Source organism: Rutilus rutilus, assembly GCF_951802725.1.
Source record: "Rutilus rutilus genome assembly, chromosome: 16".
Taxonomy (NCBI): Eukaryota; Metazoa; Chordata; class Actinopteri; order Cypriniformes; family Leuciscidae; genus Rutilus; species Rutilus rutilus.
The window spans coordinates 23,047,676-23,062,795 of record NC_140224.1 but is presented as its reverse complement, the minus strand read 5'-3'; the positions used below and the strand labels follow the sequence as shown (position 1 = coordinate 23,062,795).

At 38.6% G+C, this 15,120-nt stretch overlaps 1 protein-coding gene across 2 annotated transcripts in view; it reads left to right on the top strand.

Moving 5' to 3' along the window:
* Window positions 1–15,120, top strand: part of mpp7a (MAGUK p55 scaffold protein 7a) — a 137,079-nt gene that overhangs the window by 53,390 nt on the left and 68,569 nt on the right. The window contains exons 2-3 of one of the 2 annotated variants that reach the window (XM_084434720.1): window positions 1,838–1,902; window positions 5,641–5,800. In XM_084434720.1, coding sequence (XP_084290846.1) covers window positions 5,764–5,800 — 37 coding nt within the window. In that variant the 5' untranslated portion in view covers window positions 1,838–1,902; window positions 5,641–5,763. The remainder of the gene's footprint in view (window positions 1–1,837; window positions 1,903–5,640; window positions 5,801–15,120) is intronic. The other variant, XM_084434721.1, reaches the window with a different exon arrangement.

The following is a 15,120-nucleotide window of genomic DNA, read 5'->3' as shown; positions in this document are numbered from 1 at the left end:
GCCATCTGTCTGCCATCAAAATTATGTCCTGCCTCATGTTTTCTGTATTACAGCCCACATGTGAGAAGCATGTCAGTGTTTTAACTGCTGCAACCCTGAATCCATTTTAGATTTTTAATCTAAAGCAAATTGAAAAAATCTTATACAGGCTATGAAAATAGCCAAGGAAACTGGCATGGGGTGTTAAAAAACAAACGAACAAACCAACCAAACTGTGTGACAGTTTGTGACTTTTCACCCTTTTGTAGGTTTTATATTTTTAGCATTCAAACAATGCATACAGTTGCTGTGGTAAACTCCTCTTTTTAAAAAGTTGCATCAACAAATGAATCCCTTTAAGCCGTTACAGCCATACACATTCAGACAAGACAGGATGTGCCAACCATTCAAATGTTTGGGGTCAGTAAGATTTTTTTTTTTTTTTTATTAAAGGAATTGATACTTTTATTCAGCACAGATGCATTACATTGATCAAAAGTGACAGTAAAGACTTACAAAAATCTATTTCAAATAAATGCTGTTCTTTATGATTTTTTTTATTTAATTTACACTTTATTTGTGTAATTGAAGGACTAAGTAATATTAATTATCAACATGTACTTACTATAGGGTCAGGGGTTGGCTTAGGGTTTGGTTTAGGGTTAGTTGCATGTCATTATGCATAATTCACTGTTATTACTAACTACGATAGTGTGGCTTCTAAAAAAAAAAACCCTTTTGTAATCAGTATTGTACTGTTGTAACTTGACTTGAAAGGGTGCCATTCAAGTGGAAAGCATTACACAGCAGCATGTTTGTGGTGATAATCAGAGAAGGCAGTGTGTGGAGTGTTTTAATAATCAGACAAAAATCAGCTGATTCCCTCAAGGGAATTATTCTAACTCTCTCCAACACTGGTGGGTGCTTCATGTGGTGTATCTTCTTGTGTGTCTGTGCCGATCCACAGATGAATGAATAGAGAGAGCGCTGATGTGTGGTAGGGTGGCAGAGTGCCTCTGGAAGCTGTCCTCTAAAAAGAGCCCTAAATAAATCATTCATCTCCTTATGACTCCACACAGCCTCTGAGGGCCCATAGAGACGGTCACACACAATACTCACCCAAACTCTCACTGAAGGAATGGGGGTTTTGTTCTCACACAAACGCCCCCAATCATCACGTTAATGACTCTTACAATGCTCCAAACCTCAAATGCACCTTTGATGGTGCACACACACACACCCCTCTCATGTGCACAATAAGGCTCAGTAGAAATGAACTTTGAGCCAGCTGAAACTATTGAACCATTTCTTCATGTAGACTTTGCATAACCTTCAATGTGTTTGTTTATAGAATAACTTGCAAGTGTTGTGGTTTGGAGACAAGACATTCATTAATACATGCTCTCTAGAATGAGGTTTTGACCTTTTGTACGACATTTAAAGGTTTAGTGATGAATTAATGAACCCACACTAACTTCTCTTCAACTATCCTCTAGTCTACACTTTTATGTTTGAGTGGATGATTAGTAAATGTTTTATGTTATATCTCCACCTGGTGGTTACAACATGCAAACGTATATATCTTTCCACTACAGGGCTCAAGCATTAAGCATTATTTTGCTACTTTGGTTAAAATAATAATAACGATAATAATACTGTAGATTTATTTATTTGCCCAACTAATATTTTCACTGGCCCCACAACATTTGTATTTTATTATGTCATGCATACAAAACACATTCTTAGAAATAGTTGAATAGTTAGAATTGCATTAAAATGTTGCATTTTATTAGAGGAATTTTTGGTAAAATGATTCTACCTTTCCATAATTTTTCATTTCTCTTTGCCTCTCTTTTAGTTTGATCAGATTGTTGTTATGACTGAGAAAACCTCCTGAAGGAACTCACTCTTCTTGTCGATCAGGTATGTGGTTGTCTATGCGTGGGAATATGTGTGTTGTCAGTTGTCAGGAATATGGTGTTTGGTTGTGAGCTGATAAGTGCAGCATGTGCAAGCTGCATTAATGTGTGCAAGCATATTTACACACAACTGATGTTACAATTTTAATGTTAAAGCACTTTTCCCTAATATACCTAGCCTGTTTTAAAAAAAGTCATCCAGAAGAGTGTGGCTTCTTGGCATTCTCAAAACATATACTCTACTGTAATGAAATATTTAAACAGATGTATATCAGAATAGTCAACTACTTTTAAATATCCAATAATAGAGAAAAATGCTTTTCTTATGGAATGTGTAGGTCTAAAATCAACCAGCAGGGGCTAATGTGGCTGTGTTATACAAATCTTGACTACATGCTTGTGAATTCCTTGCAGAAGACAAGCAAAGACATAAATGTTTAACATGCAAAAAACAGCCCTGGTTATACATCCACGTTTTGATTTGTGTCAGTAGAGAAACATACTTTTTGCTCTCATATAACAGTGTGAGATCTTCCAGCAAGGGATAACTGCCAAAGATAACCAGCCAATCTCTGAGTCTTTGGGGCCGACACAGCAACAGATAAGCTTATAGCCAAGTGACTTCATTTTTATTATAGTTTTAGCAGACACGCAATGATAGAGTCAGTCTGCCTTATGATTCGTTACTGGCACGTGGCAATTTATTGTGTTCCAATGATTCATTGTATGAAGTCAGGGGAGCGTTTTGTAGTTTCCATAAAAACAGGCATGTGTATTTTATGGATAAAGTCCTACCAGGCCGTCTTGACCTTCATGGCAGCAGATTTGCTGTATGTGAGCATAGACGAACAGTGAGAAAGGTTGACTTAGAATGTGTGAAAAGCTAAATATTTAGGTGTGACTACTAGACAAGATTTAAGATCCTTTTATAGGTGTACATATTAATGTCTTCTAAATATTCATTCCACAAAATCCAGTAGACAAGCAATTAATATATATATATATATATATATATATATATATATATATATATATATATATATATATATATATATATATATATATATATATATATATATATATATATATATATATATGTCTATTCAGGTGACAATTCAGCAGTTAAAAATGCAACCAATGAGTCAGCACAGCTGAATTTAGCCCCTACCTGCTCTTATTTCAGTACAGATGGTGCACAAGTTTCGGGTAGCCCTTCGTCGTAATTCATTTTTCTAATACACCAGCTTTAGAGGCTCATTCAGTCCCACATACGTGCTGTAATGCCCATGATTTACTGGTCTATAAGACTCTTAATGCACCTGCAGATGATTCAGTGATCTCCTGGGGCCCTTGATTGACAGATTCACATATTCTCTATGAGGCAGTGATGCTAAAGTCTATTAGAGACCGATAATCACTACAAATTTTTTAATCCATAATGTTTCTTTTGTTGTCTATGGCAGAGAATGGCTCAACTTTCCAGCTGTATGCCAGTAATATAAGTAGCTCAAAGGCAAAATGGCAATTTTTCTTTTGCCATATGTGTATCCACTTCATCGGTTTGTTCTGTGTTCTTGAGTATCTTGATACTGTCTGTTTTATTGACTAAGAAACTGCTTCAGATGATTCGGTGAGAAAGCTGTGAATAGAGGTCTGAACTGATTCAAAAGAATGATTATTTACGACTGATTGCATTTGCTGGTTTAGCCAACAGAAATAGCCCAGAACTCATGGTACGCACAGATTGGGCCCCCATTCACTTCTGGGTCAGTGGAACTTGGAACTGTACACCTTATTATAATATTCACTGTTTCAATAGTACAGCCACAAGATGTAAACAATTTGCATATTAACATGATTTTAGTTTACATGAAACGCTTACTAATCTTTTCTGTGTAAAGATGTAGCCAATTTTACAACTGTATTCAAATAATACAGAAGTTTTAATGGAAGAATTAATATAAGTGCTTTTATGAAATGATAATCTTTAAGTTTCTGTTTTAAAATATTCCAAAAAGTGGTCCTATTTACTTCTTGAAGTAATCAACATTGTCACAAATGCTGTATACTATGTTAACTTGCATTTAACCTAGAATATTCCTTTAATATAAAAAATCGAATGCATCTTAATTCATACCAAGTTTGCTTGCTTAGTTTTGGTTCCTCCTGCATCTGTCCGTGATAAGACTAAGGCTGCATTCGAAATCGCATACTCTCGAGTAGGCACTTATTCAAAATAAATTGGCAATTTCTTCGCTACTGCTAAAAAATAGATTCTATGTAATATAATCCATTCGCCATGTTGTCATTATCATGTGACCAACCAGCATCAGTTATATTACTTCACTGCCATTCACAAATTCTCTCCTGTGGCTTCATGTACATCGTATGCACACTTCAGAATTTCACTGGAAGAAGTAGGTCATCCGGGTGCTATTTGCCTACTCTTTTATCATAATATGTGTACTGTGAATTCGGACATACTACTCTTGAGACATTCTTTTTTTTGTCTACTATGTAAGTATAAGATTTCAGATGCAGCCTAAGAGATATAGTACCTGTTTTGTGCTGCTTCCCCCAATGCTCACCTTTCCCTTGACTTGTGTATGATTGCAAAAGTGTGTTTGGTTTTACTCATTCTTCCAGAAGTTGCTCGGCGCTAATATTAGTCCAAGTGTTTTATTGACTGGATGGAAGACTACATTTTCTAACCGTATGAAGTTTACAGACACATAAACACGCTTGCGTACATTGGAATAGTGCTTGGTGCGTGTGCTCTTAAAACAGCATGTGCACACCAATGACACGCCATGCGTTTAATAACACGACTGCAACGAGTCAGTCACAGGCAGGAGTTACAGGACTAGAGGGAGAGAGGGAGAGATCGACAGAAGGGTCAGCAAAGAGGGGGAATAGGCAGAGGATGATAATGTAACAAAGAAATAGAGGGTGAAATGTGTTAAGCTGACCTCAAGCTTCATGTGTATTGTCTCTTTGAGGTCTGTCTGTTCTTGTGGGCGTTTGTGAAATGTTTAACTTCTGATCTCTACAGTGTTCTTGCCGTGTGCAATTTGTGTGTTAAATAGTTTTTACCTATGAAATGCAAGTCTCTTTGCTCATCTTTCCCTCTGTCTTCTTTCTGTTTCAAATTGCAGATCAACCTGATGGTTGCACTTTGTAAATTGTAATTGGCTGTAATGTCACCACTAGATGGCAGCAGTGTGCTTTACGATTATCATATAGCGGCGTATGATTGAATCTCCAGCATACCTTTCATTGCAATCAGGTTTTTTTTCTTTTTTCTTTTTCTTCTTCTCTCAATACAGATTCTTGTTCCACAAACCTGATACTGTGTGATCTATATAGAGGCAGAGCAAGTATGGTTGCCCCCACCTTCCTCTTTCCATCTCTTAGTTTTTCATTTGTTCTTTCAGGCCACTGGTTACAGGTCTTTGGGGTGACATAAAGGTTTCAAGGTGCTTTTGGTGCCGCGGCAAGGATCCGGACAGGCACAGGCCCCTGGACGGAAAAAGCAGAAATTGGAATTGATTTCAGGAACATTTGGGGGCTAATGTATCTCTGTCTCTTTCATTCTGTCCCTTAATTTCTTCTTCTGTTCCTTTGCCTCACATCTTCCACATTTTGAAGTTTGTAGGGCTTCTCCTGTAATTGTATATGCATGCTCAACTAAGATTTTTGGTACTTAATATAATCATATCTATGTCGTTATTGTCTTTTATAGATTTGCCAATGACATAACCAAGGGTTTGCAGACTCTTCCTGGGGTCGAGTCGCCCAACCCCAACGCTGCTGGATTGTTGTGGGAACGTTGTGAAGTTGAAAGGAAGCTGATTTACCGCTCACCATGCCAGCCCTCTCCACCAGAACTGGCAGTGAGATAGGTACCTCATCTTACACCCTACACCTTATTGTATGGAAATTAGGTCCTCTAGTAGTTTGACCAGCAAACGTAGCCAAATGTCAACTTCCAGCTTATAAAACTATTTAATGTTTATTGTTAAAAATAACACACCAACAAACATATGATTCACTGATTACTAGATATATTAATCATCACGGATGTTTGAGATCTTCGTGTATGACTCACACGCGTCTGACTTGTACATTCATCGCTTTATTAAAAGTTAGGGCTTGTTTTTTGTTTTGTTTTTTTAAAGAAGTCTCTAATGCTCACCAATGCTGTATTAATTTGATCAAAAAGTAAAACAGTCATATTGTTTCAGTAGTCATTACTCCAGACTTCAGTGTCACTGAATATTTCCCAAAAAATATTTCAATATACTAATTTGGTGCTCAAGAAACATTTCCCATTATTATCAATTAGGGCTGAACGATTAATCACACTTCCATGTAATCGCACTTAAATCGAGATGGCTTATCGCGATTTTAAAATCGCAAAAGCTGCTATTTATTTTATTTATTTATTTATTTGCGCGCAGCTTGTCATTGATGTACGGCTCTGTAAACGCTGCTCCATCTGAAAGCACTGTGAGTTTGAGTCACTTATAACGTGCATTTGAAAAAACAACACGCGTCAAACATCTTTCCAAAACATGAGAAGCATTTATGAACCTCTTGTCCAACAACAGACAACATTTAATAACATGCATTTACTCCAAACTCACTTCATAACGACAGTTGAGCATCCTTCTGTGAGATGATGTGCCTTCTTACACAGAATAAGGCAGTCGTGTATTTATAAGTCATGTTTAATCAAAGCGTTTCAATCTTCTGTTTATTCAGCAACAGCGATAGGGATTTCCTGGAATGATCAGGGGGGTAATCCAGCATCCACAAAGCGTACCATCCCCGAGGGCCGCCATTGGCTAACAAGCCATCACCTGCTGGTAGCATTCCATTGACTCCCATTCATTTTGGCGTCACTTTGACAGCGAAGAACTTTACATCTGAGGCGTTTAAAGACTCTATTTGTCCATTGTTTATTTCTAAAGAAACACGACAATGTATAAAAGGCTCCATTACCTTGTATCTTACGTTGTAGCAGCAGTTTTTGTAAAAATAGGCTAACGATTGCATCATAACCACGCGACTCTCTGGAAATTACCGTATAGACAGGAGGAGAAGCTCGCAGTCAATCGGGGGAACGTGGAGGCATAAAGTCCGATAAAGTCAAGGGAGAAGCCCATAGAGAGTCATAAAGTTGCTCCTGCTCCTAGCTCATGGACACCTCCTACTCACGCTCTCCGTCTCTGCAAGATTCGGAAGGGAATGATTCAGATTTCTCTTGGCACAGCTACTAGAAGACTTACAACTGTCAGACAGGTTGCTCACGTCACATCTACGTCATCAAGCTCAGTTTGAGTCTGCGCAGTACGCTCAGCCATCAGGAAGTGAGTGCTTCTAATTTGCTTCACTTTTCTCCGTTGAAGTCTATGGGGTCGCTGTGTCCATTTATTTTACTGTCTATGGGAATGATGCGCGTTATTGTACCTCTGCGGCAGGGCATATTTATCGTGTTTGCATGAGAGCGCCCTCTGGCGTTTAAATGGGGCAGTATTTACTACCAATCAGCCGCACTCCACTGACAAGCTGCGCATAAAATAATCGCAGCCTTTGCCAAATCGCGTGCGGTTTTATTGCGATTAATCGTTCAGCCCTATTATCAATGTTGTAAACAGGTTTACTGCTTAATATTTTTGTGGACATTTGACACCTTTTTATGATTTATTTGAATAGAATGCCTTTATAAAATGTAAAAAAGTTTTTTTTTTTTAAAGGAGAACTTGGTAACTTTTTTTAACGTAATAAAACTGTCTAGAAATCATTTGGATGGTTAAACAACCTGTTCTGGTGATATTGGTGACTTTCCCCGCTCCCCCCAGCGTTCCCAGGCGGAAAACCAACCTTGCAACTTGGGCACTACTGTCCCGGCAAGATAGAAATTGGAAGTCTCGTGAGAAGCGAGAACGAGAATGAGAACGAGCGCGAAACACAAATTGCTTTACGGCAATTCGACATAAACACGCATGTATGATGTATTACCAGATTACCCACCTCGGTAGACATAGCTCCACACGATACAGTTGGCTTGCTCCGATCAAAACAAACGCACATGAGCAGCGGTAGAGAGGGGGAGGAGGCCGCCGCAAGTGAGTTTTTTACGACCGTGTTGTGAAATATACGCCCACCACAGCTGTAGGGGGAGCTCGTGGGGAAAACATGCGACAACAAAAGGGAAAATCAGCGAAGAAGTGAGTAGAGTTCGCTAGAGTTACCAAGTTCTCCTTTAAATAGCATTTATTTTTCTGTCACTATTGATCAATGGAATGTATCTTTATGCACAAATGTTTTTTTTTTTTTTAAATCCCTTACTCTCTGTCTCATTTCCTTTTATAAAGAAGGGATTACTAAGTGAATGTAATCTATTTGAAAATAATGCCTAGTTGGGATATAAAAGTCTGATTGACGATCGTAAGATTGCTGGGAGACGTGTAGTATGGTTGGGCTACGTCTGCTGTGTGCAATCCTGTCTTGCCCAACAGGTTTTTAATGAACACTTTGAACGCCCAGTAAGCCACTGTGGATCTGATAGATTAGAATCATTACATACCTCATGTCAAGATGTGTGCGAGCACTCCTGTGCCGTTATGCCACTGCTCTTGATGTGTTATTGCCTGCTATGCTGTTGTTGGACACCTGACATAACACCTCTCTCTCTCTCTCTCACACTCTCACACTCTCTCACACACTCACTCACACACACACACACTCACTCACTCACTCACTCACACACACACACACACACACACACACACACACACACACACACACACACACACACTTTAAACGTCCCATTCATAAGGCAGGAAATTGAGATTTAATCACCAAAGTCTGCTATAAAATTGATCAAGGATGACTGCCACTAAATTATTAGCTTGTTTCTGGCTCTTATGATCTTTTTTTTCTTTCTTTTCTATTTCCTCAATGCAGGTCTATTCTTTCTCTCATTAAACCTCTCCATCACACAGTGTCTGTTCTGTTCTAGTCTCATTCCTCTGTATGGACATAAAATGCTGTTCTTTTACTCCATGTATCCTGTTTTTCATGTGGGTGTTTTGCTTCCTAGTGGCATTTGATTTCACTACCCTTGGGTGTCCTCGTACTGACAGACCCATCCACCCACTACCTGTAAAATGTGTATGTGAGAGAAAGAAACTCTGGTGTTGATGTCATATGATAAATTACTGTAATTCCTCTTGCATCAACTGCAAACTCAATCATCCTGTGCACTTCAGCTCACATTCACAAAATCAGAAGTTATTCTCTCAGACTCCCTAAAAGAACAGCATCAAATAGCCTTAAAAAAGCCTAACCCTGTCCTAATTGCAGTCCATATCTCATTCATTCAATATTTATTTATATAAAATGTTTTTTATTATTTGTATAATTGATTTTAATGATTTAATTTCCTTTTATTTATAATTTTTTTTTTTTGTATATCCATTTTATATATATATATATATATATATATATATATATATATATATATATATAAATATAAATATAAATGTCAAAAAGATAATATAATTTTTTTAAATGTATTACTATTATTTTCAGAAACGGTGAAAGGAAAGGTCATTCAGTGAGTGGTTTGGGTGTTTGAGCTGCACTCTCACCTGCCTTCCTCACAGTCTGTTAGCCTGATCATTTTGAATCTGCCCTTTGATTGGAGCATCGTAGCCCCCTACTAGGTTTTTATGAGCCGAATGAAGTTTTACAGTGTTATTCTGGGCCGGCCTGCTGGTCCAATTACTTTAACTCTCCCCACGGCGTCACTTAAAAGATAAGAGGGCCAGGTAGGCTTGAGAGAGACAAAAGGGGACATGTGGGAAGTTTTTAGGACAGAAGTTCTTTAGCAGATAAACCTCCTCTAATGAAGATGAATGCATGTGTGTGTGACAGGTTTTATGCATGAAACTATCTGTGCAGGTATTCTACTTGAAACTGGAATTGTTTTTTGATTAGTGTGTGTATGTGGAAATAATATTTCCATCAGTCCTGTTCAGAAACAAGTGTATGGTGTAATGATGCCGTTGTCCGTAACGAGATCCATATTGAGCTCCATATTGTTTATCGTTCAGGTGCTGAGTCTCTCTTATGGCTTCAGCAGAGCACCAACTGAATGTGGCTGCAATGAGGGATATGACAGGAATGGCCATATTAAATTTCTTCTCGGCTAACAGTAAATTTTTCCATTCTGATGTCAAGAATGCAGAGCATCTGGGAGCTGAGGACAGAACGAAAGAGAGGGAGGGAGGGAGAGAGGAACGTTAGTAGCGGCTGCAGCAAGCACTTTGGGAGCACTTTATCGATTTCCAGCCATTTATCCTCCTCTTTTCCATCTCTCCTCTTTTTCTCTCTCTCTACTGCCACAGGGATGCAGAACTGTAACACAAGGATTTGTTGCCACTGGAAAAGCTCCCTGTTTCCAATTACATCAGAATGAAAATTTCCACTTCATTTTACCAAATGCAGGAGAAAGGAGAGGTAGAAAAGCGGAGGGAGAAGGAATTTCATTTATTTTGTTTTTTTTTTATGTCCCCATTTTCAGGAAATAGAGATATCTATCGCTGTCAACAAGCAGAACGCATTCAGTTCCGAATATCTGGTGCAGTTGCTCAAGTGTAAAAAGGGTCTTTATACACAAGGTCTAAAAGCTACAAACAAGCAATCTACATTTACTTTATTGCATATCCATCACAATACTAGTGTGTTGCTAAGTGGTTGCTAGGGTGCTCTGGGTGGTGACTTACTAACCCATGTCAAAAGAGCCAACCATTTTGTCTCTGAAAGATCAGATTCATGCGTGACCAGAATATCAGTGTAGTAGCTAGAGTTTCAAAAACCCAACTTAAAATTCAAGCTTGTCCTTTTCCTTTTGCCTTTCCACCCTTTTTGGGGTATAGGCCGTCAACCAGGGCTCAGCAGGCATCTCTATCTTGGGCTTTCCTCTCACCAGAGCCAGAGGTCTTGTCAGATGTAAATCCTCTGTTATTTTTCTGGTGTGATTGAGCTCTGATATAGATGAAATGTGTCCTGTCACATGGAATCAGAGTGTGATTGGACTGAATCTTTTCTACAGGTGTTGAAATGGCTGCTTCAGGATCACATTTCCTCCTGTGAGATTCTGGGCTCCAGAGATGCTCATTTGAGGGATGGTTTGACCTTGGCTACTGTGCCTCTAGATCAGAACGAAAAAAGCCATCTTTTTTTGGTGATCTTTTCCTCTTATGTGTGTCCACATGTTGACAAGCACCTCTTGGCTCCAGCATGGGGAAAAAAACACCAGGGGCCTGATGTATAAATGTTGCATATGTACGTAATTTTTATGCACACATTAAAAATCTTAGTGTAAATGTGTGCGTACAATACAGATACTCAATTAATTAAACTCTGTTTTACATCTGATATACACATTTAGATCAAATATGCCACTCTCATTAATGGAGTTAAGTACTGAAATGTATGTGCTGTTGGTGTCGTGCACAGACAGACAGTAGTCTAATGATAACCATTTTCATTGTCTTCCCAATATTATGAAAAATACCAGTGTATTTGAGGGATAGAATTTGAAGGAAACTGTAAGATATGCACGTTTTATTTTTAAAATGTTTTGTCAGTAATGCGCTCTGTCAGACAATTATTTAGACTGCAAAAAATAAGTCCTATCTGTTTCCATGCAAAAAAATAAGTCCTATCCGTTTCAATTTAAAAATATATAAACATCCTAAAATGTATGTTTACTTCATAGGCAAAATTAATTTGATTTGCTGAAAGCAATAAAAAAAAAAAGCTATTTGGCCAGTGGAAAAAATTGAGAATAACTCTTCTCTGAAAACTTTCTCTGAAATGTATTTAGATTTATTTATTCTAAAACAAGGCAAGCATCCTGAATGACTTTTAGCAATGTAATGTGACGGCACATCTCATATTTTCCTAATGTGTTTTTAGAGTAAAACATTGGTATCCTGTGGATGGAAATATGCATGGAAAAAATATGCAGATGACATTTAAACTCATAAATGGTCATTCCGGGAGGAGATGCATGTACGCACAATCTTCTGCTGACTAAGATTTATAAAGGGAATTTTGCGCAGATTCTGGCGTACGCATGGTTTTATAAATCTGAATTTTTTTGTGTATGCTAAATCTAGCTTTTGTGTGTACGCACACTTATAGGATGAAATCTATGGAAAGTTTTATACACAAGGCTCCAGGAGATTAAAATTAAACCAAGAATTAATAAAAAAAAATTGTTTTTTTGTGTAAAATTACAGAATCACTCAATATGTTTGTTTTAAATAAATGGTGTTCCTTTGAACTTTCTATTCATCAAAGAATCCTGAAAAACTGCATCATGGTTTCCAGAAACATAAGCAGCGCAACTGTTTTGTGTCTTGAGCACCAAATCAGCTAGCCTAGAAATCTAGATGCACCCTAGCGGCAGCAAAATTAATTTTACAGCCAGTGTAGTCTAGCAACTCTCCGTTGACTTTCGAGCTGGAAAAACCAAACTCTAGTCAGGCCAATCACATCGTGTATAGAGTCGGTGGGCGGGCTTTACATAATGACGACAGAGTTGTGACGGTTCCGTGTGAATTCCCTGCTACTTGAAAACAAAGAAGAGCTGCTGCTGGCGAACAGCGGTCTTTCGAATCGGCTTTGTCCGTGACTCTGGAGGACTTGGAGTTAAGCTTTTCTTTGAGAAAAGAACAAAGAATGGCACTAAAGTCATTCTTAAAACAGGAAGATGTGTTCGTAGTTTTGCCGGCCAGATACGGCAAAAGTTTAATCTATCAACTAGCTCCGCTGTTGGGAAAACGCTCTGGTTGGTTGTAGCGCTGTCCTATTGCATGCAGAGCGAATTTGAAAGACAGCCGTTTATCCCGCCCCTCAGATTGAGCCCTGACAATGGTGAGTTGCCAGACCTAACATCTTGATGTAGCCTTGGCTTGCCAGGCTACAAATCAGCATGATTTCTTAAGGATCATGTGACACTGAAGACTGGAGAAATGACTGCTGAAAATTCAGCCTTGAATCCATCACAGGAATAAATTGTTTTAAAATCTAAATTTATTTTAAATTCTAATAATATTTCACAATATTTACTGTATTTAATCAATCAAATGTACCTTGGTGAGCATAAAATAAATACTACATAACTCAAACTTATGAATGCCTCTTTACATGGTCTTGTACTGTATATTGCCACATAAATGTCCATCAATGGGTATTTTAATTTAAAGTTACTGCTACAAATTCACATTTGCAACCATTTAAGTTGCAGAATGGAGTACGAATTGTTTATTGCTTAAAGCAATTAGTAGGATGACGCAGTGTATATATGCACTACTGATGTATAGACTAGACACCATTTAGTGTGCGGCTGTGTGTGTATAATTGGAGTAGATGGTCCAGAACATGCTAGTAGATCTGGGAGATCCTGGGCAAGAGCTCTGATGTGGTGTTGTGGTTAAAGAGGCTGGAGCTGAGAACACTGCGATGAAACCCTACAATGGACTCAGAATGCCAAAAGAGCATGCGTGTTTGTGTGCTTCATGCATATCTGCTGTCTTGACCCAGATCAAAGATCACTACAACTCAGACCTTTGCGTAGCCAGATAATTTTCTCTCTCTCCCCCCTCTACTATAATATGTCAGCTCCGGAGGGCCTCTCTTTCTCTCTGTGGATGTAGCTTTTCTGTTTTAGGAGGTAAATCAAAGGAAAAATGAATGAAAGTATGCAGAGTGCAGCTGTTCTTGTTTTCATATTTCCATTCACTCGCTCAGTTTTCTCACAGACAGGCATGAACCATGTTCTCAGAATATCACCTGAAATGCTGACCCCAAAGGTGGTTATATGCATGAGTGTGTATTTGCATGACGTTTATATTGCTTCTCAGAGTCAGTCTCTCAGCACTTGAAGGAGAGAAGTACGGCCCAGTGTTCATTTTCTGCTGCACAGCTCACTGAGATGAGTGTGTGTGAATCTTTTTGCACTATTGACTCTTGAACCCTTCCAAACAAGACATTCAAAGAAAGCCATTTTACTGTTCCTTTTCGAAATGTGGCCTGTGTTGTAAATCTTTCTGGTCTGGGTTTCTGCCAGTTGTCCTCTTCTTGGCTAGTGTGAGGCCAACAGGAGCCAGACAAGGAGCCAACGGAGCATATTTCCCATGCGGACAGCCTCTATTGTGGCGTGTGTTTGTGTGTTTGTATGCGCTGTCCTTGTTTCTTTTTTCAGGCCCTTATGTGAGCGGCTAAGAATATCTGTGTTCCAGAAAACCATCATGTCTGCATCACTTAAGCGTTTGTGCGTGTCTGTGTGTATTGTGTTTAACTCCAGACAGTTTGGATGACCTTGCTGCCTTCCTAACAGCCTGTGTAATTAAAGTTGCTCTCCATGCCCTGTGCTGCTGACCCATAATGCTGTGAATTTGAGAAGCAGGTCCTTCCGGCCTCTGCTCCGCCCTGTTGTATTCCAGCACTGCCATTGATGTCTGAGGAACGCTGTTATTTTCTGGAGGCCGCTGGGAAGTGTAGGCGTGTGAAAAGGAAACACTGCTTGGCACAGCATTCTTTCACATCCCGTCCGGTATATTTGGCCTAGCGGCCAATAATGTTCAGTTTACACAGATTCTTTTATAGGCTGCTGGGACGTAAGGTTAGATGTTGACTTTTAAACTCTGCCCCCTTTTTTAGATTAAAGGTACGACATTGACACGGTGTGACTGTTACACTGGTTAAAATAGCATTTTTGGAAACATTTGGGATAATGCAAGTACATGTCAACAAAATATATAACTGTTCTAGTGGTTTTGGGATATTTTAATAAAATAAATCTTACATATTGTGCCTTTAAACTGACCTAGAGCTCTAGGAAAGACTGTCTGGTCATCTTGTACTTTCAGCTCAAGTGTTGATGTATGAATCTGACAGCAGCAAAAATGAAAACTGTCATTTGCTCATGTCATTCCAAACCTGTATGACTTTTTTCTTGTGTGCAACATAAAAGAATTTGAGAAATTGCTTTAGTGTTTATTTGTCCTTTCAATGGAAGTAAATGGTCACAAAAACTGTTTGTTTACCAACATTCTTCAAAATATATTTTGTGTTCCACAGTCAGTCAAACAGGTTTGGAATGACATGCAGGTACGAGTAAATGATGAGAATTTTCATT